Source organism: Enhydra lutris, unplaced genomic scaffold, assembly GCF_002288905.1.
Source record: "Enhydra lutris kenyoni isolate GAN:26980312 unplaced genomic scaffold, ASM228890v2 scaffoldscaffold2, whole genome shotgun sequence".
NCBI classification, from domain to species: Eukaryota; Metazoa; Chordata; class Mammalia; order Carnivora; family Mustelidae; genus Enhydra; species Enhydra lutris.
Genome location: NW_019154086.1, coordinates 5,841,814 through 5,868,960, shown reverse-complemented (window position 1 = coordinate 5,868,960; position 27,147 = coordinate 5,841,814). Strand labels below are relative to the sequence as shown.

General features: G+C 44.2%; 1 protein-coding gene across 1 annotated transcript in view; it reads right to left on the bottom strand.

The window, feature by feature from the left end:
* Nucleotides 1-4,667: 4,667 nt before the first annotated feature.
* Nucleotides 4,668-27,147, bottom strand: part of LOC111148276 (ETS variant 5) — a 57,516-nt gene continuing 35,036 nt past the window's right edge. Inside the window, exons 8-13 of the mRNA XM_022504755.1 lie at nucleotides 21,254-21,522; nucleotides 19,169-19,228; nucleotides 14,538-14,606; nucleotides 14,209-14,378; nucleotides 9,721-9,822; nucleotides 4,668-6,146 (exon numbers count right to left, since the gene is read on the bottom strand). Coding sequence (XP_022360463.1) covers nucleotides 5,925-6,146; nucleotides 9,721-9,822; nucleotides 14,209-14,378; nucleotides 14,538-14,606; nucleotides 19,169-19,228; nucleotides 21,254-21,522 — 892 coding nt within the window. The 3' untranslated portion in view covers nucleotides 4,668-5,924. The remainder of the gene's footprint in view (nucleotides 6,147-9,720; nucleotides 9,823-14,208; nucleotides 14,379-14,537; nucleotides 14,607-19,168; nucleotides 19,229-21,253; nucleotides 21,523-27,147) is intronic.

Sequence of the window (27,147 nt, the reverse complement as noted above, 5' to 3'; positions counted from 1 at the left end):
CTCTCACTCTACACATCTAAAACCTTGGCTCTACCTTAGAAATACAGCCAGACTATGGCCTCTTTGTGGCCTGGACCAAACCACGTGTCACCTCGCCTGCATTACTGTAGAGCCTATGATACAGGCTTGGGTTTCCTTCCCTGTTCCCTATATTTTCAACTCTGCAGCCAGAGGGGTCCTTTCAAATACAGGTCAGATTATGTCACTTGTCTCTCAAAACCTCTGACAGCTAAACATTAAGAGTCTTTCAAGAGCCTGCCTGTCCCTAGATAATACAACCACAACTTCTTTCTGCCTTTCTCTCTGTGTGTGCCCCGCCGCATCTCGCTCCCTCTGTTCTGAGTCACAGGCCTCGCTATTCCTCAATATTCCTCAGTATTCAAAGTTCCAGGGCCTCACACTTGCTCTTCCCTCGGTCCACATGCTTTTCTTTCAGCGATCCATCCGGGTATTTTACTTTTTTCAAGTCTTTATCCAGCCGTGAGGTCTTCCCTGACATCCCTGCTTAGAATCACAACCCCCACACCTCACCGTTCACTATTTCCCTTCCCTGCTTTATTTTCGCCGCGGTACTGAACACCATCTAAAGAACACCGTCATTATGTGTTTCATGTGGTTTTTACCCCTTTCTCCAGAGGTAAGATCCCTGAGAGCAAGAGACTTGCACCTCTTTTTGTCCTCCCGCCACTGATTGCAGAGCTGTGCCTGGCATAGCACAGGCACAATTTACTGGATGAGTAATAGTTACAACTTGTATTCTAGTTTCACGTAGAAAACCATTTTTCCCACTAGCCTGTGAGCTGTTTAAGGGGAGGGTGGGTTTCCCTGTGTGACCCCCCACGCCCGCCTCGAAGCATCTATTGCACTGTCTTATACAAAAGAGATGCTTGATAAATGTTGGTTAACGGAACGACGGAAGCAAAGAATCACCCACCTTAAGTATGGAGACCGAACAACCAAGGTCATCCAGGAGAGCCCTGCTAATGCGGGAAGTGGGCGTCACCACCCCACATCCCTGCTCTGCTTTGCCTAAGCCCACCGGCGTTCCGGTCTCTGCCAACAGCTCCCAGCACACGGACCCCCGGGCCTACCCTCTGCTCTTCCTGGTGGGAAGTACCTCGAGGGGAAATGCCCGCCCTCCTCAGCCTCTGGTCAGTGTGGTCCGAAGATGGCGGCGTCAGTGGCGTTTGTGACCGAGCAGCCGTGAGCTAGCGACTATACCGTTTACGGAGTCACTAAGGTACTACCGTGCCACGAACAGGGTTTTATTTGAAAAAGGCCATCCGAGGTCATTTATCTTCAGCATCCAGCAGTGCCTGGCTTCTAGCAGGTGCCCCACAGAGGCATGGGAAATGAACAAGCACATATCTTTAATGGTGGGACTCAGCAATCTTCAGAGCTTCCTCAGAAGTAATGAGAATTTATGAGAATGTTTTTAACTGTTAAACCTTTGCACGCATGTGTACACACACACACACACACACACACACACACAGACACACACACACACCTTGAACTCCCGAAGGAACTTCTCTCTCTCATACCTCCTAAGAGATCCAGAAGCATCGGCTTGTCAATGCCCTCGCTGACCTGGGAGGTAGGGTCAGGATGGCTCTGAGATCATCGAGTTAATCCGGTCAGTTCCAGAGCTGGGGCCAGAACCCCCGTGTCTAGTCCTCTCCCCACAGCAGCCACAGTGAACATTCCAAGAAAGTACTTTGGGAGGCTTAACAGCTGTATTTTCAGATTCGATTTCAACAGAGTGTTACCATTTAAGAAAGCCTGCCAAAAAGATAATGGGGACGAAAAAGTGCTCTGTAAACTGTTAAGTGCCATTCAAAGGTGAGCTCTCTGAGGTTCACTGCCAAGGTCAACAAACAAGGCTTGGGTATGGATTCAGGTCTTAAACTGGAGGAGCAGAAGAAAGGCTGATGGCTCAAGGACCAGCGTCTGGGACATCAGTGTATTTGATCAGGACCCAGCGTCTGGTCTGACCACCACTCTCACTCCCACCACCTACTTTAAGTACAGTGCATTTATGCTAAATAAAATCAATGCTTACATAAATATATGTGCTAAAACTGATGCTTTTCTGGCCTTTTCCGAACCCTTTTGCTTGTGTTCGAGGCCACACATGGAGCTCCAGCCACCTACACCACCGGGCAATGGATTGTCTAAGGTGTCCAACCATCTGGGTACATGAGTGTTTTTCTTCCACATTCGTCTACGTTTGTCCCAGCTGCGTTAGAATTTAGATTCTGCACATACCCGGGCTCTCATGACCGCATTCTTTTGCCCTCACACTACCTCTTTGTCATCTAACAACTGAGTAAGCATTGTCTGCCTGGCTTGGCTCACGAAAGGGGACCTCGATGAAGAGTAAACTTCACATTTTCTGGGCTTCCTTATCCTAGCACCCAACGCTAGAAGGGCGGCCCAGTGTTTGGTGACCTCCGGCATTAGGTTAATGATCTGGGTCCAGGCCCGGGTTGGATAATGATCCCGTGAATAATGGGGAACTGATTGTCACAGACTTAATCGTGGTGAAGCTGAGAGGCAGAGCTCGTTTTGTCCTGGGCTCCCCTGCCTTGTCCCCAGGCATCTCCTCTTAATCTGTCGAAGCTAATGGGTTTATGTGGCAGGCATTCAGGCCCCACAAGCTCCGATTCGAGCCGCTATGCACGGATTCAGTCTCAGATGTTTGTACACTTACGGGCTTGTAAAACAGTGAAAGAAAGACAGTAGATAAATTTACAGAAAGCCTTCTGTTAAGAGGCCTGGTAAAAGGTTCTACTTATTTCTCTCCTGTAATGGGAGTCTTGAAAAGCCCAAAGGAAGGTGCAGAAAAGCGTGAAAGAGTAACACGGCACCCAGCCAATATTTCCTTCCACCACACCCCCACCCCCAACAATACATGCCCACGAGGAGACACCCCAGGAAGAAAAAATCCTTCTGCTGCATGGCCAGGAAAGAAACAGGCCAAGACTTCCCCAAGTCTTTGTTGTCATTCTCAAGGAACAGCCTGATATTGGTAAAAATTTTACTTGTTGAGATCAAAGCTTGTTGGGGGAAAATTAGTAATGAAGAATTCCTTAGGTGCCTCTTGGTTTTGTAAGTATGTATCTGAGGGGCTGAGCTCCAATCACTCTGGGACTCAAAGTTCTAGCCTAGTTAGTAATCTTTCACAAAATCCAGGGTCCAAACGGGAGCTAGGCTTTGGCAAATGGTTACAAATTTTGAGCAGGTAGGTGGGCACAAGGGGATGGGGTGGTCTCAGCTCACCACTGGCTGGGGAGAGGACCTCTCTACCTCCTCATGCTTCAGATCCCAATTTTTCACCAGAGTTTGAGAGGTGAGCCAAAGAGCACGGGGCACTTCTATTTCCAGCTTCCTGTAATTAGTCTCAACTCCAGTCCACTGGTAAGGTTAAATAATATTTAAGGTTAATTAAGGTTAAGGGAGAGGGAGATCAGAGAGAATGAGAGAGAGAGAAAGCCAGGTGGCTTCTGCTTGCTTTCCAGTGAGACCACAGAGGGCAAGAAAGAGGCAGGTTTCAGGCACTTGGTAAACTGAAAGCAAACTTCTTTATTGTACACAGTACAGAATATAACGCAGCTTGGCAGGATTGCATACGGCCCTGCGCGGGGAAAGTATTTCAAATCAACTGGCAGGTTAAAGCCTTTCTGCACTGTAGACTTTCCACACTCTGGAAAAGAAGCAAAAATAAAACAAAACAAAAGAAATAAAAAAAAAAACCCAAAACCATCCGGGAGGTGCATGAGTCCAATGGGAATGCAACGGTGATACGCCATCCTGTGTCCCGTGACAGCACAGGCCCGGTAGTTACAGCGTGGGGTGGGGGGCGGGGAGGAGAGCTCAGGCTACAGAGGGTTAGTTTCATTCTTGCTAAGACAGCGTAAATCCATCAAGAAAAGAAAACCCAAACCAGGAGAAGGAAGAACAAAAAAACAAATCCTATACAGCATTTACAACAAATAAATCTCTAGCCAGCTGGGGGTGAAATATGCATCTATATATAGACTATGTGTAGGTTAGAGAGCTATAAATATGGTTGGGGAAGAGTCCTTTGATTAGAGTACAATGCTAATTAAGGCCCAAGCTAGAGGTTCAATACCTTGGCGGGCTAATTAGCTTCCAATGGGGGGAAACCTCACGTGTTCATAGCTGTAAAACGCGCCCCTTCTCCCTAGTGAACCTCTTTGCGAACGTGCTGCTGCTGGTCAGAAGGGGAACTAGTGGAGATGGATGCGCACCCTGTTCAGAGGCAACAACGGAAAGCATGTTTCTTCCCCTCACCGGGTCAGCACTGTCTGGTGCAGGTGCAGACCAGGGGTCATTATCAACGTGCTAAGTGCCGCGGGGGGGGCGGGGGGGGGGGGGAGCAAGGGATCCTATCAGCGGAGCAGGCAGCAAGGCACTACCACTTACTTCCTAAGAACTTCTCCTCTACTCTGAGGCCGGCTTGCACATCGCTTCAGCTGGGTGGTGGAAAACTTTTCCAATATCATACAGCATCTGGAGTAAACTTTTTTTTTTTTTTTTTATAAGGTAGAGGGAAACTAAACTGCTAGCACTGTTTTACCTGTCAGTGTCACACGTACATCTCAAACCCTATTGAATCCTATGCAGGGTTTAATGTCCAAGAATTAAAGAAAAAAAAAAAAAAAGAAAACGAACTGATGAAATGGGAACTGTCATCGGTCATGCCTGGGGAGATAGCAGACAGCCCCAGGGTTCCCACCGGGTGGCCAGGTGTCAAATGGACATGACGCGTATTATGTACATATGCTTTCCAGAGAGGGTGTGTTAGAGGACACGGGGAACTATACACATGGAATCTAAGCGGTGTGTCCAGGCTGCCCTGCACACCTCAAAAATGTACAACTCAGGTGCAAATGTTCCGTCAGGCTGTCTGGTGCAGAAAGCACAAAGCAGGCAATAGAGTGGGCTTGTGCGTGGCTAAGGGGGCGCCCCCAGCAAAGCCCCTTTCAAGCTGCAGCGTCTTCATCAGTCGGCACCGCCGTGCTAAGGACGCAGTGCACAGTTACCAAAAGGTTTGTTTTTTTTTTTTTGCTTTAAATACCAAAACTACAAAAATCAGTTTATAAACTGTTTTCCCAAAACAACCACCAAAACAAAACGATCCCCCGAATCGAAGCAAAACAAAATACTGTCAAAAGTGTAAGTCACCCTTCTACAATGAAAGCCGTCCACACACAGCCGTGTGACTGGGGAGAGAAAGGGGGCTTGTTCTACGTGGTAACCACATGGCTAGAAGGTTCCCAAGAGGAGCGACGGTTTATTATTTGAGAACCACGGAGTGGGTAACAGCTGTTCTGACTTTCACCCCCTTCTTTCTAGACCCAGGGGGAAACTTTTCAGCTTGAGCTTGAAGAGCTCTCCGAATTTTAAGATCTATGTTTAACCCTTCATGGGCTGAGCTGCCCCAGCTTCTTCGCCGAACGTTCTATGGGTTTGTCATTTCTTTGTCAATAAATTGTGCAAATCAGAGCCCTTCGATGTAAAGGCAATTAGTAGTCCATGACCAATGCAGATTGTCACACACTCTGTCCCGGTTTGTGGGCACTAACCTGAACAAGGTATTGCTTTGCAGATATTGTCCGTGGGAAGGCGGCTCCTTTGCAATCTCTTCCCAGAAACCTTGTCAGGATCAGAGCTGAGGCACCAGCCTTTTGGTGGTTTTTCGGTCCCTTCCCTGTTCCCACTCCCCAGCCAAGGTATCTGTCGTTAAGGGTGCCAATCCAGAGACAGCTTGGGTTCTCCAGATAATACTCAAAGGGCAAGCTTTAGGAACAGCCAAAAACACACACAAAACCACTGCCCTCGTTTGCCTGAATGGGAACTGCTAGCTCTAGGGTTCGGCCGCTCAGCCACTCAGAAACTTAGTAAGCAAAGCCCTCGGCATAGGGGAGGCTGCCACAGCGATCCATGTCCAGGAGGTAAGCTGGGTTGTCTTCAAAGTGGGTCAGCGGCAGGGTATCTTCCTCGTTGAGGTGACACTCAGACTCTGCTTTCAGGAACGGACGCTGGTTGTCGGGGAAGGCCATGGAGAAAAGGGCATCCGGGTCACAGACAAATTTATAGACGTATCGCTCCCCGGCCACCTGAGAGAGAAAGCACACCTTCTCAGGCCCAGCTGACACAGGGCACGGGGTTGCAGGGGTGGGGGGAGGAAACCCAGGGAAGGGAAGAATGGTGAGGTATTCATATGTCAACAAGTTCTCAAGGAGCCAGGGACCAAAGGACGCTCGTTAGTAGCTGATGGCCCAAACCATTCTGATTTATTTTGAGAAATCTGGGAGACCTCTTATGTGCCAAGTGTTTTGTTGACACCACCGTTCAGCAGCGGTGTCATGTGACTGACTGAAAGACACCCCAATTTCAAATTCACGCTGGATAGGCTCACCTTTTGTTTGTTTGTTTATTTATGTTCTTTTAGAGGAAAATTCTCACTGTGTTATATTCACAGGTGAGAAAGAAAGGTTATACCGAGGCTGGTGCTTGGTGTTATAAGGAAGATTGAAAAGTGAAAAGCAGAAGTCAGGCCATGTTTTCAGTTACCTCCAAAGTTCACAGTCTTCACGGTACAGCTTTGTTATTTCAAAGGGCTAGGAATTTGATCAGTAGAGCCTATGCGGAAATTTGAATGTGTTCCAAAGCCAAACAGAACTGCTTTTTGGCTTACCTATGGTTTTAAATTTTGCATTCCATGGTTCTGCTACATCGAAGAACTGCTAACTACCTTTTTATGAATTTTATGCATTATCTTATTATTAGAACCAAAGGTCTTGATTCAAAGGCCTCACGATGTAGCTGACGAGCCATCCAGGTCCATGGGATCAGCCATTCTCTGCTGGTTGGTTAGCATCAGTGCAAGAGGACCTCCACCATTGAAAATCAAGCCTGATAGTGTGCTTGGCTTGGGTAATGCAAAGGGGCAAGGGAAGGCCGCTGAAATTACTGATAAAATGAACATGTTTAAGCTCAAAAATTCAAAAGGTCAAGTCTTACCCTGCCCTTCGGTCATTATGTTGTGATTCTAGAATCTCTTTTCAATTGCAGAAATATGGCTTTGCTTCCAAATCTTGGGTTTAAAAAAGTCTGTTGCTATGGTGGCAGCTCAGAGAGGAAATGGTAGAATTCTCCTAATAGGTCCGAAAGCTTATTTTATGGTAACATGTCTGTCTAGTCACCAGAACACAGCTGTCTGCACCAATGTTCTTTGGAACTCAAGCACTAGGAGTTAGGGGATGTGTGAGCGAAACTGAACAAGCAGCATCTTCACCAAAACAAGATGTAAGGGTAGCAGATATACCCAATCAACCCTATTTAGTTTTTTAAGTTACAGGCTTAACGCTAAATCTCTTGATGGCCCACCCCGAAAGCCAGTACATATATGCAGCAGAGTGAGGTAGAAAGGCAGAGTGGAAATAATATGAGATCAGGGGTCAGGAATGGATGGCTTCCCACCCTCGTTCAGTCACTAATGAGTCTTAACCTCTGTGCACCTCAATTTTCCCTTTCAAAAGCTGAGAGTAGGGGACCCCAGGTTTTCTATATCTCTCCCCATGCGGGCATCCTATCATTCACCCTTAATTAGTTCTCTTTCACTCATGGGTCATGTCATAAATATAACAACAATTCCTTACATGGCATAGCACAGTATTATCTCTGGGACATTTTCACATATATTACCCTGTGAAGTTACAGTAGGGTTTTTTTTATTGTTTTGTTTGCTTATTTGTTTTGTTTTGTTTTTTGGGGAAGAGAGGCTTTGGCAGGTCAATCTAAAGCATCCAACTAATAAATGGGAGTGTTAGGATTGGAAGCCATCCAAGCCTCATTCTTGTGCCTCCTGGTACTCTTTGCCTCTTTTGTCCTCAGAAATGAAGTTCTCTTCCACTTCTTGAAACAACTGAGGACCTAGTCCAGGGACAACTCACTGTTGGTAGTTCAAGTTATTGTGTCTTGGTCACATTCCCTCAGATTGGATCTGGAGTTGGGAATAGCAAAGGAATAATAGCTCTTCTTCCTGAATTTTAGGATTCCACCTGATAGTATTAACATTGTGTGTGTGTGTGAGGTTTGGGGGAAAATGGAAAGTGATTGCGAATGGGTTTGGGGTTTCTTCCTGGGGTGATAAAATCTTCTAAAATTGATTGTGGTGATGATTGTACAACTCTGTGAATATATTTTAAAAACCACTGAATTGTATACTTTACAGAAAGGGGAAGTTGAGAGACTGCCCATTTAGATTGTCTATCAACTCTGTGCCAAGCACTATAGTCAAACCCTCCGCGCTGCCCCAGAGGAGCTCACAGTACAGTACAGAGAGAAGGACCATGATGGAGAGGTGCGTGGGGGCTACTGGGGGCAAGAAAGGAGACCCAGTCTCAGGACTTCAGATTCTTGGGAGTGATGAGGTGATGATCGGCTGGCCAGGTAATGAAGGCATTAGGAATGTTCTAGTTCTTAAATAGAATGACAGTTTAATCGTGTTTTTTTTTTTTTTCCCACTTTCTGATATGCTTGATGACTTCCATGCACGTGGTGTATATTCTTTGGTAAACAAATGCTACATGAATTAAGAGAAGATGGCCATGCTAGTGAAAGCAGTCAAGCGTGGGTGAGGAGACAGGAGTTGGTGATGGTACCCAGACCAGCAATAGCCTTAGAGTCTGTATGAAACACGAGAAAGTCTGTAAGACTTTATCTTTATCTTCACCTTTCTTCTCTATCGAGAGGCCCATGGCAAACTGTTTAATACTTTTGAAGGTGGTGAGAGGAACCTGGGGTCCCATTACCACCTGCCTATGAAAGAGGTAAGCCTGGCTTCAGCAGACAGGTTTTCAGCAGCCATGGCCGTACACTTCTGCCACTGCATCTTACTGGCTACCCACCACAGACGGCCTAAATGTGTAAATGTTAGAATCTGGGTAAGAGCGTGGCATAAAATACGGTGGCTAAGAAAGATGAACCAGTGATTAACCATTCCCATCTTCTTCCTATCCACGGAATTTTCAGATCGTGGTCCCTTTCCACCCATCTCAATGAGGATTTTTGTACCGGCTTCCTCAAAATATGCCTTAGCCTTCATTCTGCAAAGAGTGACCTGGTACTAGTTGATTCTGCTGCCATTCTACAAACCTTGTGTTTTTTTTGTTTTGTTTTGTTGTTGTTTTTTACATTTGAGTTCCAGTTTTTTCTATAGGTTCTTAAAGAGAAATAGGATTTCCTTACTCCTCTAACACTATTGAGACTATGAAACCAAGAGATTTAGAGGTCTGGGTATTTTGACAACTAAAGACTTCAGCTCAGATCTTATGGGAGTGGAGGCCTTCAAACTGATTCCTCCATGTACTACTTTACAGATGTAACTGTTGGCCTATGTTTCTGGACATTTTGGTAATTAGAGGTAGTTTAAGTAAAGCTGGGGGGCCTAATTTTCCTGTAGTGTGTTCCATGTGCAACCTCTGGTGTTCGCGTACCCAAGAGCATTAGAAATACTCTTTACATCTCATTTCACTCTTAAGTTTTTTTTCCCAAGTTTTTTCCTACCACAGAATCGCTTATGAGGCGAGCATTTTCTCCCAGCCATTACACACGGTCGTATTACAGAAGCCCTTGACATGTTTGAAAGTGGTCAGAGTGGTCTAGATGCCTCTCGTAACTGCTCACCTTCTGCATGATGCCCTTTTCGTAGTAATAGCGTAGAGAACGGCTGAGCTTGTCATAGTTCATGGCTGGCCGGTTCTTTTGGATACCCCAGCGCCGAGCAACCTAAAGAGACAGGGAAGTAGAGAGCAATGGAAACTCGTTCCTTGGGCCTAGTGGTATTCTCCAAATCCCGGGAGCGCCAGTTCTGAGACTTGACTGCTTTGGCCAATGGTCCGCTTCCCTGACCTGGAAGCAAAAATACTTAATTCCCTCAAGACCCAATATTCAACAAAGGTGATGAGTCAGTCACAACCGCTAAGAGAGGTGGGATCCAGAGGTGGAAGGATCCTAGCACTTTAAGATTACAGAGGGCTTGGCTAATGGCCCAGAGGAAGCAGGCTCTCTACTGTTTCTCCACATATGAATTATTGACCAATACCCATAGACCATTAACATGTTGCCATTAAGTGCTATGGTTTCTGTAGCAGTCAATAAGGAATAATTAGAATGGTCATTCCTGAAACATTAGAAACACACTAGTGAGTTGCTAATGGGCCAGCAGAGCAAAAGTTCAATTCTAATAAGATTGGCGAGGGGCTGGGAGCTGTTTACTTACTGCAGCTCATGGAGTAAGGGGGAACCAGATCATTCCAGCCCACTGCCATCCAATCCCCTGCTCCCAGCAGACTTGCAGAATGGACATTAAAACATGCAGCACCATTATCCACTTAATGAAAAATTAACAGGGCTTCCCAAACAGTTCTGAAGTGCATTATATCCAACCCAGTCCACCTGAGGTGCAGTGATGGGGAGATGTAATTGGAGTTTTAGGCAAAGATGCCTGATAGCAAGAAAACTTCCTAGTAGAGTTTACTCAATTGTCAGGACAGCCAAGCAATTTCTGTTCTCAAAAATCCCAATGTCCAAATCCTACTTGTAAGGATGACCGTCCATATAGGAGAAGAGTAACTTTAGAAATGGGAGTCTTCTCAGAGGTCTTTAAATGTATGGAAACCAGGGGTCATGTTTTGAATATTTGAGGTCACTTTTGGAAACTCAAGAAAAAACAAAAACAAAATAACTATATTCCTTTGATCTTTAAAAAAACAGATGTTACACATGGAGTGGGAAGTAGGGAGACTGCAAATGGGAAAGTGGATCAAAAAAAAAAAAGCATTTCACTTAAAGCATCTGGGCAGAATGAAAGCAACATCTTCTGAAATCAGAATTCTAAAATGACCTTTAAAAATACCAGAAATGATCTGATAAGCAAGGAAGAATGCGTCTGTCCTAATTACATTAAAATAATTCAATAGTCATGATTCTGATTCCTCTCTGCCTTGCAACAGACCGTGTGAAAGTGAAGTTTCCATTCGTTTCCCTTGGGCCCCTATGGCACGCACGAAGTCCCTGGCTCTCCTTCTTTCTCCATACTGCACCCATCCAAGTCTCTCTTTTGAAATAGCCAAAAAGGCACAGTTCACCAAAAATCCATCCCTTGGCTACAAAAGATAAACATTTTCAACCAACAGAAACAGCGGTGCAAGAGAGACCTGCTCAACCAATACACATCCTTCTACCCTGTTCAAAAGCAATGACTTCGAAGCTGACTTTGAACTGCTGTGAGCCCGCCAGTTGCCAGGAACCCAAAAGGAAGCCCAGTCTCATCGTCTTCCTGTATTCAGTGGTGGAAATCAATTCTGGAAGATTCTTCAGCTTCGGCCCTGACCTCTCTCTGCTGTCACTTGCATATGCAATGGCTTCCTGGAGCTCGGTTCTGCATCCGCACGGACTTCCAAGCAGCTCTGGTAGCCATAGTTACTGACTCATCCTCTTGGGCCAGGGCCCTGTGATTCAGGAGCCCTCCCCAGGGCTGCTCCTTCTACAGTAATGCATGATGAAGCACAACGGCAAGCTGCTGGAAATGAGGGCTGCCCCATTTCTGGGGGAAGGGGAGCAGGCAAGAGCTTGTTAGCAGCTCTTTCTGTCATTTTCCCATTCATTACTTTGATCACACACATCTTGAGGACAGAGGCCGAAAGAGTTAAAAAAAAACCTCACATTTCTCTTCCTCCCTCTTCAAGAGACAGCAAGCCACAGCACGGGGAGCAGCTCCTTCTCGAAGCCCATCCTTTTAAACCTCCCCATGGCATCAGTTATCTGCCACATGTTCAACAAACAACCCTACCCCCCAAAATATTCATTAATGCAGATTCACAGTTAAAATGGCTCCAGATTAAAGCCGAGTCAGTCATAATTGAGAGGGTGCTAAGCTGGATGACTATCAAAAGACATTTGATTAGGGGGCCTGCCAAAACGCAGCTCTAAAACCACAATTTCCATGCACAGTGTAATGGATATTATGGATAATTACCCAGAGTGCACTACTCAGCCACACAGCTGCCTACAATTACGTCCCAAACAGCTTCCTCCTCCGCTTCACCCTTCAAGCTCCCCCCATGACAACGTCTTCCAGCTTTCTCGAGGAGTTGGTATCTTCCCGGCTTTAACAAAGAGTGGGGATGGTGAAGTTAACACAACCGGGAGGGAAAGAGCTCAGCCAACGCTGCCCGCTGCGTGTCCTGAGGCCAAAGTGTGCACGTGGAACAGAAGTGGTTCTGGAACATCAGAGAGTGGATCACTCAGAGCTCGTGGAGCACCAGGGGATTTCAGGGTGGGGTGGAAAGAAGGATTCCTGCAGAAACGAAGCCGTCCTGTCGGCTGAGGGAGGCGCAAAGCCACAAGAGGCCTCTCGTGTGACTTGGCTACTTGGCATTTATGAGCATTTTGGACTAATGTTAGTTTCTCTAAGAAGTATGAAAGCAGGAACCTTTTACCATTGGTTCATCATTGTCTTTCCAGCTGGTAGGAGAGCCAAAGATTCAATAACGGCTTTCAGAGGGTCATAGCCAGGTTCACCTTCAACAGCACAGCCTGTGGTCAGGCCCAAGGCAGTGGCAATAAAGGAATAAAAGCTCCTGTTTGTGAAATGAGATAAATCAGTAAGGACAGCCCCCATGACAGACACAGACTCGCTTGCCTCAAGCCTCGGTGAGTCCAGGCAACATGCTTTCTTCAAGCATCCAGTCAACTAGTCCAGGTTAGAAGGAAGAGCCTTAGGGCAGATGGCTCTTGGGCATGCCTCCATTTTCCACCTGACTTGCTCCAGGAAAACCTTCGAGAAACACAGGAGTACCAAACTCCGGCTTTGAAGGGAGACTCAGTCTTAACAGAAATGGGTGACCACGGGAGATGGCGACATTCTTTCATTTTTATGAAAGACGCAAGACAGGGAAAACCACAGATCCTTCTTCTATAACTGCCTTCAGTGAAGCCTTCCTTACCCTCCTACTAGCCGGGATTCTTGAGACATTTCCAATCCACATAGTCTCCTTTTCTCATCTTAACTTTCAGACCATTTTCTTCTTCCAAACCAAGTGCCAAGTGGCTATTTCCTGCTGTTGACCCCCAGGCCAACTGATCCCTTTGGTGTGCCGAGGTGAGCCCTGGAGTTAATCCAACAACATCTAAAACCGCCATTCTTGCTCAAATGCCTGCTAAGAGGACTGTTGCCATTTCATTTACATCCAACCCAAAGATAGCTTTTGCTCTGCTGGTTTAACGTATAATGCCTAGGTATAAGCTACCAGAAGAAGCCTGTATCAGATTTTCAGGAGTTTTTTTTCCCCCCATTTATAATATCTCTAGAGTCTAAATCAAATAGATTTTAAAATCAACCCCTTTGGAATATGCCAAACTGAGGACATGATTTAATTTACTTCCCTATGTGATATTCAGGAAAGGGGTTCTGTAGATTTTCCCCATTGAAGAAATGATGCTGATGTTGTCTATAGGCCTTTCTGTCAATAGTTCTGGGCAAACAAATAGTAATAGTGTTTCTTTTTCTATTAGGATAATGAAGGTTTGGGCTACCTCTCAACTATTGTGATGCCACATAATACACTTAAGAAAAATTTAAGCCCACAAGAATGACTCATTTCTGATCATTTTATTTCTCTAGGGTAGAGTCATTTGAAATATACAATCTGTTGTATTGTAGTTGCATCTGATATTACCACAAAGTCATACAATATGTTAACGTAACCTGAAATATAGCCTGTGACAAATGAGGACCCACACCAACACAAGTTGGTATCACCAACATATTGGTATCACCGAAACAACACTTGAAAAAGACTTTTCGAGATGGAAAACAGATGCTCTCTGGATGCAAGTCTTTGTGGCCCCACTCTTCCGATTTTACAGACATGTCACTAATACTTCTTGTGTTTTCTACAGTGGAGAACTTTGCCTGTCCCCGAATTGTAACTTGTCCTAGTAATAGGAAAAGAACTGCCAAATCCACTGGCCGGGTCAGAATCTGAATGAGAAGAGCATCCTTAACACAGTAAGAAGCTTCCGTTGAGAACTGAACAAGAGCAGACATCATCATCATTGTTGTCATCATCAACCAATCAAACATCACCCAAGCCCGGCACCGGTGCTTACCTCCTCAGGTTCTATCAGCTTAAACTCCATGCCACGGCCCGTCCAGGCAATGAAGTGGGCATTGGCCGGGTCATCAAGCAGGGTAACCAGGAACTGCCACAGCTGAAGAGAACCTCGCCTCTGGTAAGGGGGCCCCTCCCGATACATGGTGGGCTCTTGTTTGACTTTGCCTGTTTGGGATGAGGATATACATGCAATAGTTTAGTCTTAGGTTTCTTGGACAATTTGGGCATGAAGGAGTTATGAATGCCAACCTGGCATTCACAAGATTGAGGGGCTCTGATATCGCTGACATTCTGGCTTAGCAACAAACTGGAGGAGCTACTTACCTTCCAGTCTCTCAGGAACAACACAAGTGTCGTCAAAGTACAACCGGGGATCTTTTTCATATGAAAAACCTGAAGGAAAATTTAAAAAGAATGAACATGTTGCTTAACAAATTCTGTCTGTATCCTACTAAAACTCTGGTTTTAAGGACTAAAATGGAATTCTGCTATTTCAAGTCCTAAGCCCTACTAATTGCCATATGTGTGCCAGACTGGATCTGACAGGGCTTCAGAAGGATTTAGGCATTGGTGTTCTGATGCCTCAGTCAGAGAAGCATCGATTCCTCCTACTCGAGCTAAGACTTCAGGGAAGTGCTGAGTCACCAGTAAGTTCCTTCACATATTGCTATAAGGTCTGTACAGGTCAGTGTTGCCGTGACTAAGCTTTTATATCTGAAAAGACAACTCATCTATTTCAGTTGGCCTACCTGGGAGGATTTGGTTGATCTGTACATAGTCTTGCCATTTTCCTTTTAGCAAATATTCATTTCAACCTTTCCCAGGACTTGTTGAGGCTGCCCGTGTACCTCTTTCAATTATGAAAGAGCTTGGAGGGTGGACAATGCTGCCAAAATGAATAAAGACTTGGGCCTGTGGAGGATTGTGACCCTCAATAAATTTAAAAGCAAGATGGAAGTATTATCACCAGACATAATGGAAGAAATCTGAAGAGACTTCCTAGCAATAAAAACTTGTTCATCATAGAGTTAACAAACCAGAGGTCAAAAAAGGGGAACTGATGGGCTCAACACGTGTAAGTGGAAATGAAAGGAAGGGAGGGCAAAAAGTGAAAGGGGTCAAGGAGAGGGAAGGATGGCCAGCACTCTCAATCCAGAATGTGCGCCTTCTGTGCTGACCACCCAGTCACGTCACCAGGCACCCTGACAAGATCAGTGGTTCAAATCAAAGTCAGTTAATAGGCTTGATGGGACCACATCCCTCCCTGTGGCAAGCCTGTTTCTTAGGGGTGAGCATGCCAGCCCTGCTCCCCTTCCAGCACACTCCTCAGCAGAGAGTCCTGGCAGCTTCCGTGAGCTCAGCCATGTGCCCTGCTCTGTCCAGCTGGGTGGGCAGTACAGGGGGGTGTGCGTGTGTCGGGTATGTGCATGGCAGGTGTGTGGTGGGGAGATGCTGTGAGCCTGCACTGCGGTGAATGACTAGCATGAGATTTTGAGAAGGATTTGCTAGGACTTGAAAAGTTCACGGGTAAAGACGCCAGAAAATAATCTGTTCTTTCTTCACAATCGGCCAAGATCAAGTTCTTCTTGGCAGGACCAGTGCTGTGTTTAAAAGGCCTGGGACTGGGAAAGCACCGCCCACCTTGGAAGAGACTGAGATTATCTTAGGGTGTGTGCTACTCATTTATATTTTCTCAGCCCGAAGCACTATTTCTTGGTTTGCCGCACGATATCAAAGGAAGTCTATTTTACTGACATTTATTTATTAGTATATTTTATTGACATTTATTTATTATTTAATCCAATAAATATTTATGCCAGGCACTGTGCTAGAAGAGGGTGGGTAACAAGAAGAACAGAGACTTGGTGCTTGCTCTCATGGAGCTTGTATCCCAAAGGCAGGAGACTATTGGGAAAGAAAAGTGAGACTTGGGGTAGTGGGGAGCATTATAGAGTGTCGGCCATGGAGCCGGACTGACGAACCTGGATTCGCTGTGTGACCTCTCTGCGCTCCAGCTTCCTCATTTGCAGACAGGGGAAGATGCTAACTGTATGAGAATTAGTTGTGTGAGAATATGGGCTATTAATATATACTCTGTTATATTGATCTGTATATCTTTTTACCTTGGTGTCAAGAGTAGTGCCTGGCACATAAGTGTACAATAAATGATAGTTAAAAAGATTAAGATAGTAACTGTACATTGCGATGAGTACTATTAAGAAATTAATGGTAGGAGGGGCGCCTGGGTGGCTCAGCGGGTTAAAGCCTCTGCTTTCGGCTCAGGTCGTGATCCCAGGGTCTTGGGATTGAGCCCCGCATAGGGCTCTCTGCTCAGTGGGGAGCCTGCTTCCTCCTCTCTCTCTGCCTGCTTCTCTGCCTACTTGTGATCTCTGTCTGTCAAATAAATAAATAAAATCTTAAAAAAAAAAAAAAAAGAAAGAAATTAACGGTAGGGGGGCCCGAGTGGCTCAGTTGGTTAAGTGTCCGACTCTTCATTTTGGCTCAGGTCATGATCTCAGGGTTGTGAGATTGGGCCTGAAGATTCTCTGTCTCCCTCACGCCCTCCCAAAAAAAGAAATTAACTGGATAATGTGAGAGCTTTATCTCATAGTATCTCTCATGGGTTCTAAATTCCTTGAGGATAAAGAACATGTCCTGAATATCTTTGTAATCTCATATCGCCTTATACATAATAAGTGCTCAACAAATATTTGAATAAATATGAAAGAATCTCCATTAAAAAAAGATTTAAGAACACAATACTTGCTTTTAAGTCAGGGTTTCAGTGAATCCTATGATAAATTTATTTTCCAATCTGGTACCAGGAAATTGACTTTTATGACAAACTGTTATACTTTTTATTACCAATAAGAATTACATAATCCCTCCTCATGTTTCTTCCTTCTCCCTTTCTTTCTTTTTCTTTCTTTCTTTTCTTCTTTCTCCCTTCCTTCCTTCTTTTCTTTCTCTCCCTGCTTTCCCTCCCTCCCTCCTTTCTTTCTATTTTTCCCTTTCTTTCTTTTCTTTCTCCCTTTCTCTCTTTCTTTCTGCCTTGGCTGCCAGGAAGCTATAAATTTCCTGACTTTCCTTCTGGATTCTGATACTCCAGTGATGTTTTAATGGCCTTATTATAAAGCCATTATGAGGAAACTCTTTGAAATTTACACATCTGTCAAACTTGTATTATCTGTAAGGATAATATATTCACTGTATACAGGGAGAAAAAAGGTAAACCTAAATGAAATTCTAGGTTTGGCTTTCAAACCAATCAGATGAGGGCCTGCCCGTGAGTGTCATTTCAGTGTATCTGCGGTTTCTAGTCGCTGCCCCACGAGGTTCTCTAAACATCTGCAAGATGTTGTTGGCTTATGTGAAATTAAGTCAGTTGAATTTGCCCCAGCAGTTACAGCAGTTGTGGCCACAACCATCCCACCACTCAAAGGTGGCAGGAAGGAAGAACCTATTTGAGGAGCCCAGTGGAAATGAAAGATTCACCCGCTGTGCAGAGATTCCAGGTGAACGAATGCTAAGGCAGGATGGCTATCTTAGTAATCACAGATGCCAATCAGAAACACTTGTTTCACTAACTGGAATCCGTGGTCAAGCCTCTAGAAGAAGGAAGGAGAAGCCACATCATGGTAATTTAGAGCAATTAAGAATGCGGGTCTCTTTGAAACTAGCTTCTCTGCCGCGTGGGGGGTCAGGGAGAGGAATGGAAGAAAGTAGGGGGAAGACACAAACTCGCCAGATATTCTGTGTGTAGTAAGCAGCCCAATGCTTTACTAAAAATATTTCCTTTAAGAGCATGCTCCTTCCTAAATGTTGTAATTATGCAAAATGTTTTCCTCCCTCTCTTCCCTACCCCCTCCCAGTTTGCCTGCTGCAGAAATATTCAGGAACCTGGAAGAGAGCCTCGCACAGCTGTGCCGATCGATCGCAGTCAGAGGTCCGGTAGACGGCCCTTCCTTCCCAGGGCTGGACACGCACTCCGAATATTCTCGGGCACTATTCTCGGGCACCCCGTGCAACCCCACTGGGTCTCGCCTCTCTCCAGGTCAGTGGGAAGCAGCTCCCCATAGAGAACACGCTTGTGAACCAATCATGACACAAACGAGCAGGTGCTTCCTAGTACTGCCTCATTAGCTTTTCAATCCTCCTTGGATACACATTGGAATCACCTGGGGACCTTTAAGAAGAACTACCGCCTAAGACCCACCCCAGAATTTCTGATTTACTTGATCTGGGTGAAGCCCAGACACCAAAAGTTTTGAAAGCTCCCAGCTGATTCTAACGTGCAGCCAAAGCTGCAACTCTCAGTGCTATAATAGTTCTGAAACCAGAGCAAGAATCAGGATCACGTGGAAGGTATGTCACCACACGGAGTGTTGGGCTCCTGGAGCCTCTAAGGCAGCAGGTGGACGGAGGGTTCCTGAGAACCTGCCTTTCCAACAGATCCCAGGTGAAGCTAATGCCATGGCTTTGGGGAATCAGACGTCTCTGGGTATTTAAGGAGAGATGTATATGACAAAACACAAGACCTACTTCTGGGGAAAATGTTCTAAGAAAAAAAAACCCTTCCCTGTTTCAGTGTTCAGAGAAGAAGTCCTAAACCTACCATCTCAAGTCGTCACACAGTTCCCAAGTGCTCATTCAGGCTGGTAATGTTATATACTGCTAGATACACCTCCTTGGATGGAAATTTTATTTGGTTTATTGGTTTATTTTTTCTTCATATTATCTCATGAACTCTGAAAAGTTTGAGTCATTACTATTGAAAATGATGGTGGCCTTCACTGCGTTCAGGACCATGCTGCAGAATGACTGAAGGTTACTGTCAATGAGTTCTCATTTTCATGACTCAAGAAAGGTTTAACCTATCTATGATCCCAAATCTTAGTGTGGAAGCTGAACAATTTTCAGCTTGCTTGAATATTCTTTTTTTAAAACTTACTTACCTTCATGGCTGCTGGAGAAATACCCCCCTCTGATGTAGGACGACTGGCAGTTAGGCACTTCTGAAAGAAAAACAGACATACACTCCGTCAGTAGTTTCTGCAGGTGAGTCAGCACATCTCTTGACCTGCAGCCTGTGGTAAAGCCCCCTAGACCGTCTCCTGCTCCCAGGTCATGTCCTTCTTGTCTTGACCTGGGAGAGAGTTGTCACCCTAACAGACAACATGGGCAACACCATCACCCACCATCTGAAAGTAGGACTCTTGGCTCCTCATCAAAAGAATGAGTAGGAAAAAAATAATGCTTTATTCTCATAACTTGTTCATCTTAGAAATTAGTTAGCACCAAACTCTGGGGAGAGAGTTAATAGTAGAAAAAGAAACTTGGCTTTCAAAAGGCCAAGCTTGGCCTTCTGTCTCTACTGACTCAGAGGCTCTAGGGGTTAGACTGGGATGAGGGGTGCTTTACATATTTCCCAATTTGCTCCCCTTTACAGCTGACAGTCACATCCAATTCTGCTCCAATGGATGAGGGTGCTTTCTGGGCCAAAGAGATTTGGGGATTGGAGGTTAGGAAGCCAGTACAAGAGCTGGCAGGAGGGGAGGGGGGAACCTGCCATTTGCACGTACATTTCCCCATGTTGGAAGTGTTGGAATGAAACCTGTGCTCAAGTGAGCTCTTCTTCGAGTGTCGGGTTACCAAGATGTCCACTGAGAGGAAGGCTGGTAGGTTGAGTTGTGCCCACGTGGGACACATGAGTTGCAGATATGGTAACATCTGCTGAGTGTCTTGCTTTAAGGGAGTGGGGTGGGGTGAAAAACTCGCCAGGATGGATTAAAATGTCAATCCCAAAGGAAAAATGTTGCTGGTCACGCCTGTTCCTGAGAAAAATACATCAAAGCCTTCAGGAGGAATGCCAGTGGGAATTTTACAAGCTATCAATACCTATACATACACTTGGTAATTTTTTTTAATATCATAAAGCAACAGATGTCTCCCTTCTGTCTACTTCCCAGCCTTTCCCATAATCCATTTCTGCCTGAATTGAGCAATCTATATATTATCTCCCAGAAGGCCAAGAACAAACTGTATATCCTATTCCATTTGCAAAAGTCGTTCAAATACGTACTGCCCCACTGCTCCCCCAGGTTCTTCAAGAAAAGCACCCATGGAAAAGGCTGAAAGCCTACCTACCACCCTCAAACTCCTTTAGCACCAACTGCAAGAAAAGACTGAAGAAGTTTAAGTAATTTCTGAAAGAAGAGGAAGAGAAGAGGAGGAAACAGTTTCAAAATGTGCAAACTGCAAAATTCCAACTCTTCTTTCCCCTAATGATGTCACTTTATATGCCGGGCCTAGAAGATACATAGTGAATGAGTGTGTGTGGTGGTGGGGGGAGAGCCCCCAAGTACAGCTTAAACTTCTTGATGTGCTTACATTTCTAGACAAGAGGTAACCCACAAATAGACAACAGGTGCCCTCTCCCTGCGTAAACCAACAGCCTCTGAAGGACACCAGGAACTTTCCCAGGTGAAAGCAATGCAATAGGGCAGTGAATCCCAAGAAGCAATCAACGAGACAGCCTTCTCCATGGTGTACCCAGCACCCCATATAGTCATGACATACGAGGTGCTTTCTCAAAATACCATTCATTTCAATAATAGAAAGAATTCCATCCTACGTGTAGACTCTCTTCCTTATGCCCATATTGGGAGTTGGTGAGTCTACTGTATTCAAAAGGAAAGCCATAAGGCTAGGAGCAAGGACTAAAATGCAGAAATGGTATTTCCTAGGTCCAGGGATCCTATGATCTTAAAAAAGGGCATCACCATGACTGGATCTTTAGGCTTGGATTCAGAGGTGTTCTCCCCACCACCTCTCAATGCCTACTGCCCTTCCTACCATGGGATGGCTTTTCTGTTTGGTTTTATACTCAGCTGTGCATAAAGTCTGCTTTACTAGCTCCTAAGTTCTTTGAGGGCAATTTTTAGTAAAGCTATTCCCTAAAGCTGCGCACACAAAAGACAATAACAGCCAGACAGATAAATGAGAGAATGAAGAAAGGAATGGCATGATTTTATGCTAACCTGAATCAACGCAGTAATCGCGGGGCTCCTGCTTGATTCCCATTGGTGACTGGAACCCATGTGCTGGGGGGCCTGGGGGGCCTGGCATGCCTGGGACCCCATGTTCATAGAGTGGATCATGGTATTCTTGTTTGAATCCCTGAGGGGGTGGGGGAGCTGCAGGGACAATAGGTTCTGACATTTGCCGGTGGTAATTGGGGCGAGTATCTCCAGGAACTCCTGATTGAGGAGGGAAGGGGTGGCAGGGTTCAGACAGTTGTCTCTGAAATCTGTAAGAAGAAAGTAGTTATAGTTTTTAACTAAGAATATGATATATGCCTCCTCTGATTTAGCATAGGAATTAGAAGTTCAGATAAATGAAATTATTTGCAAAGCACTTATTAATGCTTATTTCTGAACATTTTACCCTCTTCCCCAAATTAAATGGCATAGTTCAGACCTCTTGAGTCAGGGAGTGGCAAAAAAAAAACAAAAAACAAAAAACAAAGCAATGACACATAGCCTCTTGTCTCCCACACACATTTATTTCACACAGTCCATCTGTACAGTTGGGCCAGATTATGTGTCTAAATATATACGACCACTTATTTGCAAATATGACTAACATATACATATATTTACTAGTTCATTCCTTCTTTTACCTGTAGATAGAATTAAATTTTAAAGACCAAAGAGTACAGACTGACCAGTTAGAAAATGTAATTTAAGAAACCCATTCATAATAGCAATAAAAAACAGAAAATCTCTAGAAATAATCAGGAAATGTGCAGGCCATATAAGAATAAAACCTTAAAACTATTTTCTGAGGAAAAGAAAGAAAATTTAATTAAAGAGAAAATATTTAGGACTTTGAAGCTATTCATTTGTTAACAATTATTTTTTTAAAGCAATGACTTCCCAATCAACTTGATAAAATGATTCTAATTTTTTATTTAAAATATTAAATAATTTTTTAAAAGAAATGATGATATATTAGATATTCACAAATTTTCCAAAACTGCAGTAATGAAAACAGCAATACAAGGAATGAAAGATAGGTATATCAAAGGAATTGAAAGAAAAGTAAAAAACTGAGGTATAATCCAAAATTTACTACTTGTAAAGTTAGCATTTCAAATTAGTGTGTGTGTGTGGAGGGGGAGAGAAGTCCCTGTTTTATACCACATGTCAAAATAAATTTCAAATAGATTCAAGATTTCAATGTGAAACCTTTTTTTTTTTAAGACTTTATTTATTTATTTGACAGAGAGAGAAATCATAAGTAGGCAGAGAGGCAGACAGAGGGGGAAGCAGGCTCCCTGCTGAGCAGAGAGCCCAATGCAGGGCTCAATCCCAGGACCCTGAGATCATGACCTAAGCCAAAGGCAGAGGCTTAACCCACTGAGCCACCCAGGAGCCCCTCAATGTGAAATCTTAATGGCAGAGAAAATATATGTGGAAACATATGATCTTGGATTGAGGGAAAAGCTTTCTATGCATCATACCAACAATGGAAATCGTCAAGATAAATATGGATATTCTTCATTGTATAAATTTCTACAGGTCAAAAAACATCAGAAACAAAATCAAAAGAAAACAAACTGAGGAGAATGTCTCTAACAGTCAGAAAACATCAAAAACAAAAACCAAACAAGCTGGGGAAAAGTCTCTAATAGGTACAGCAATGTTAATACTGTTGAGGGGAAAAGTCTCTAATAGGTACAGCAATGTTAATACTGTTACAACAAGCAGTTTTTAAAAATCAGTGGAGAATGACTATCCCAGTAGAAAAAAATTGGTAACAGACATAAATAAAGAAGAAATACTAATGATCGTCAACAAAAAAGCAGTTCAATTTCATCAGTGATCAAAAAAGTACTAAGAGAGAAAGGTTTGTCCTGGTTACTTGGAGGATGAACAGGTGGTTAACAGAACTGTGCCTGGTACACAAAAAGCACTGAAATCATAGATATGATGAGATCTAGCTACAAGGACAGCCACCAGTGCAAGCCTCCAACAAGGAAACTGGCTAATAAACACATTGTGATACAGCGACTGAGTTGAAAGCAACAATCGAATATGATGCAATACAAATATGTAAGAACCTGGAAAGAGATTTTTGAGGTATTGTGAAATAGTTCCAAAGAGCATCAGATTTTTGCAAAAATAAAAATTATGAAAAAAAAGTATGGTGTCATACAAACCTTGGAGAGATCTGCATACTTATATAAATGTGAATACTGCTTATCTTTGGTTGGTTATGATATTAGGGGATTTGCTCATCTACAGTTTAATAAATATACACTACTTTATGATAAGACAGAGCAATAAAAGCCTTTTGTTATTAACTGAGTAGCATTAATATCCTTGAGCTGTCAGAAAAATCTGGAAGTGTGCCAACTGCCTTTTCTCTGTTGGAAGGGCAGTATAGTGAAAGGGAAAATGATAGACGGTACATTTTCTTGGCTTCAGTTTCCTCGTCTGTAACATGGGGGCGTATTCTGCATCATAATGCTACTGGAATGACGAAATAAAAATCATGCCTACTAAGTACAGTTTGCACCCCCGCTGTAAGCACTACCAGACTTCAGGAGGATGGGTTTAGAAGTCAGAGATGGTAACCGTCAAGGTGAGGTCTCCATCCAGGAAATATGTGCAAGGCACTCATCTCTGTGTATAAGGAAAAGCATTTGTGAATATATGCCCTCAGACAGAAAGCAAGAGCTGAGGTTCAGGTTCAGAAATAACCTGTTCACAACAACGAATTCCAATAGGTTATTTAAAATCAACAACAGAATCCTGTAATATTAAGGTCTTACTCTAATTATAGATTGACTCCTATGAATAGTTTTCATAAAATAATTTGGATTTGATTTGAATCAATCTGTGGCAACAGGTGGCCAACAGATTTCTAGAATATCAAGATTTAAAATCTTTAACTGAAGAGATTTGGATGCAGATAAAACATTGTTAAGATCAGAGTTTAGCATGGCACTCCCTCTGTGGGAATCTTTACTACCTTACCAAAAGCAGCGCCGTAAGATCATGCCCCAACATGAAGATCACCAAACAATTTTACATATGCTCATTCTTTTATCCCAGACGCCAAAGGCCTCGGAATCTGCCTGGTCAATGTATTACACAAGTTGTACCAACTGTAGAAGGTTCGGTGGGCTGAGAGCCTTTCGCTGTGGTGCTGAATGCATTACAGTGGAACTTCATCAGGAATGCGGATTTTCAAGGTTGCTGTTATTTAAGGAAACCCTTCCATGGTCTTTGAAGAAGTGTAAATTTAAAACCCGGGTTTAGGCTTGACATTTAGAATACAGGCAGCAGCAGCACACTGCAAACCTGAATTTCTGAAGAGAATTCTGAAGAAGTGGGCAGAAAAGAAAGATGAAGATATTCTCAAGGCCTTATTTTTATAAAGTACCAAGCCTTACACCCGCAGGAAGGAACAGGAACAAAGGCACCCATCTTCCACACGCTCTCCGCTCCGCCACCATCTTAGCACCTTCAAAGGTAACCTCCACAAATCACTTCCTTTGATGGCTCTGAGAGGGCACAGAACTGCTTAGTTCTGTAACCAGAGCCTCTGCAGCTGGCAGGCCCAAGTCCTTCACTTCCTCCGGGTGCCTAGCTTCTCACCTTCCAGAATGAAACTCTAGAGTCAGCCTGGTGTGGCCCCTTCAGGAAAAGGTATTTCCATATGGGTACCAGCCAGCAGCCCCTGTCCCTCCCCCAAGCCCTACTTCAAGGGTGCATGGAGCTTAGAGGCCTGGGATCTGCAGGAGAGAGTCTATAATTGGGATGGTTCAGTCCTGGTTTGTTTTGAGGGAGTGGCATGGCAAGGGTAGGTCACAAAACCAACATACTTGGAGAAACAGTCTCTCAGAGCTTGCTGCTGATAATGGGTTTTATTCGCAGAGATTAGTAAAGTAATTCCGTTCTTGTCCTCAAAATACATTCTGTGAACTTTACTCACTGACCTTCATTTGAACCCCCTTCCCCTTTCCGCAATCCTTTTGAAGTATCTAAGAATGTGTTGTATATATAATACAGCTCTGACAAGGATGTCTCCTGTTTACTGAGGCAGGCAATCATGCTCAGTGGAGGAGCTGCTTGGTTCCTCACAAGCACCCTTCTCCTGCTCACCCCCCTCCCTTCTTCCTCCCACACCGCCATCCCAGCAGAACTCCTCCGTGGTGGCCGTAGTGAACTCAGCTGGGGAGCAAAAGATTTCTGACTTTTGAGTGAGCTTAAATTCCATAGGTGACGGATGAAGGCTCTTTCGGTGCCAGTTTATTTAAAGAACCAGTTATTTATTTATTTGTCAGATTTATATAGCGCCTTTCCTCCCAAGAGCTCACCCACGCTACCAACATTTGGTTTACGTTATGAAAACCGTTAGATGCTTTTTCTGCATTTCCTTTTCGGTTTCTGCTGCCAACACACAGAGTAAACACAATGCTTGGAGGATGAAAGGAGAAAAGTGTGGATTTGACGAAGGCTACACAGTGGCTATGGGTACCAGGTAAAGTAGCTGTGGTCCAGAGGTCAGCTGGGAAATGAGACATAAAATTGGCCAGGAAACCAACACCATGTCCTTAATGTTTCCATTAAGGCTAAGAGAAGGTAGAACAGGGAAGCAGCAGAGCCGGATAAGAGGCTGTGGCCATGAAGGCAGAAGATTCCGGGCTGAAATCCAATCTTTACCACTTACTGGCTGTGTGACCTTGGGTGAGTTATGTAACTGCTCTGAGAGTCATTTTCCTTGTCAATAAAGTAAGGATGACCAGGATACCCATCCAAAGTCTTGTTGTAAAGATTACAAAAGCTAATGCATGAAACAGGGCCCAGCTAGCTGTTAAGTTCTCCTTACATTACTTTCTTTTTTTTTTTTTAAACAATATTTTTAAAAATTTTTAATTTATTTGACAGACAGAGATCAAAAGTAGGCAGAGAGGCAGGCTGAGAGAGAGAGAGGAGGAAGCAGGCTCCCTGCCAAGCAGAGTGCCCAATATGGGACTTGATCCCAGGACCCTGAGATCATGATCTGAGCCGAAGGCAGAGGCTTAACCCACTGAGCCACCCAGGTGCCCCACCTTACATTACTTTCAAACACCACCATCAACTGCCCCAAATCCTCCCCCACCTCCTCTCCCCCCAACAAACAAAATTCAGAAGTTACACAACTGTATGGGGAGATCTTAAAGAATCGGGAGAAAACTACCACGCACACATAAAAAGAGTCCACTAGTTGCCTACCCGATATCCACTCACTCAGAATAAAAATGCTGATTTTTATTCACATTTATTTCATACTAACGTTTACTTTCCTGCCATATACCAAGAGCCAGATGCTGTTACCAAACAAAACTTGAACACTCCCTAAAAGCACACCACAGAACTCTGAAAAAGCTCTCAAGGCTCTGCAAGGTCTGTCAGCACTGCCGCAACTCAAATTTGGCCCATCTAAACTGTGATAAAACATTGATAGATGAGGAACAAAATATGTTCTTTAAAGGCCTAGATGTTTGTCTGATTTCCTAACATCAAACACAGAAGAAGGACGGGGATGGAAATACAGGATGTCCTCAGAATATCAGGTGGTGAGAGTGTTAGCTTTATATGTACAACATTAATGCGTCTGATGATGAAAAGATTAGGGATAAAGGGAGATTCACACGGTAAGAACTTACCCTTAACCAATGAAGCAACAGAAGTTTCTAAGCTGTGGTATCTGCATCATTTTAGGAATATTCCTTTATGGAATGTGAAAACTATCTTTAAACAGTGTCACAAGAGCTAGCATTTACTGAGCCCCTTCTCTGTGCCAGTATGATGTCATTTAATCCGCCCGATGATTCTATGTGGCAAGTAACTACCCTTCTACCGTTTTCAGACAAAGAAAC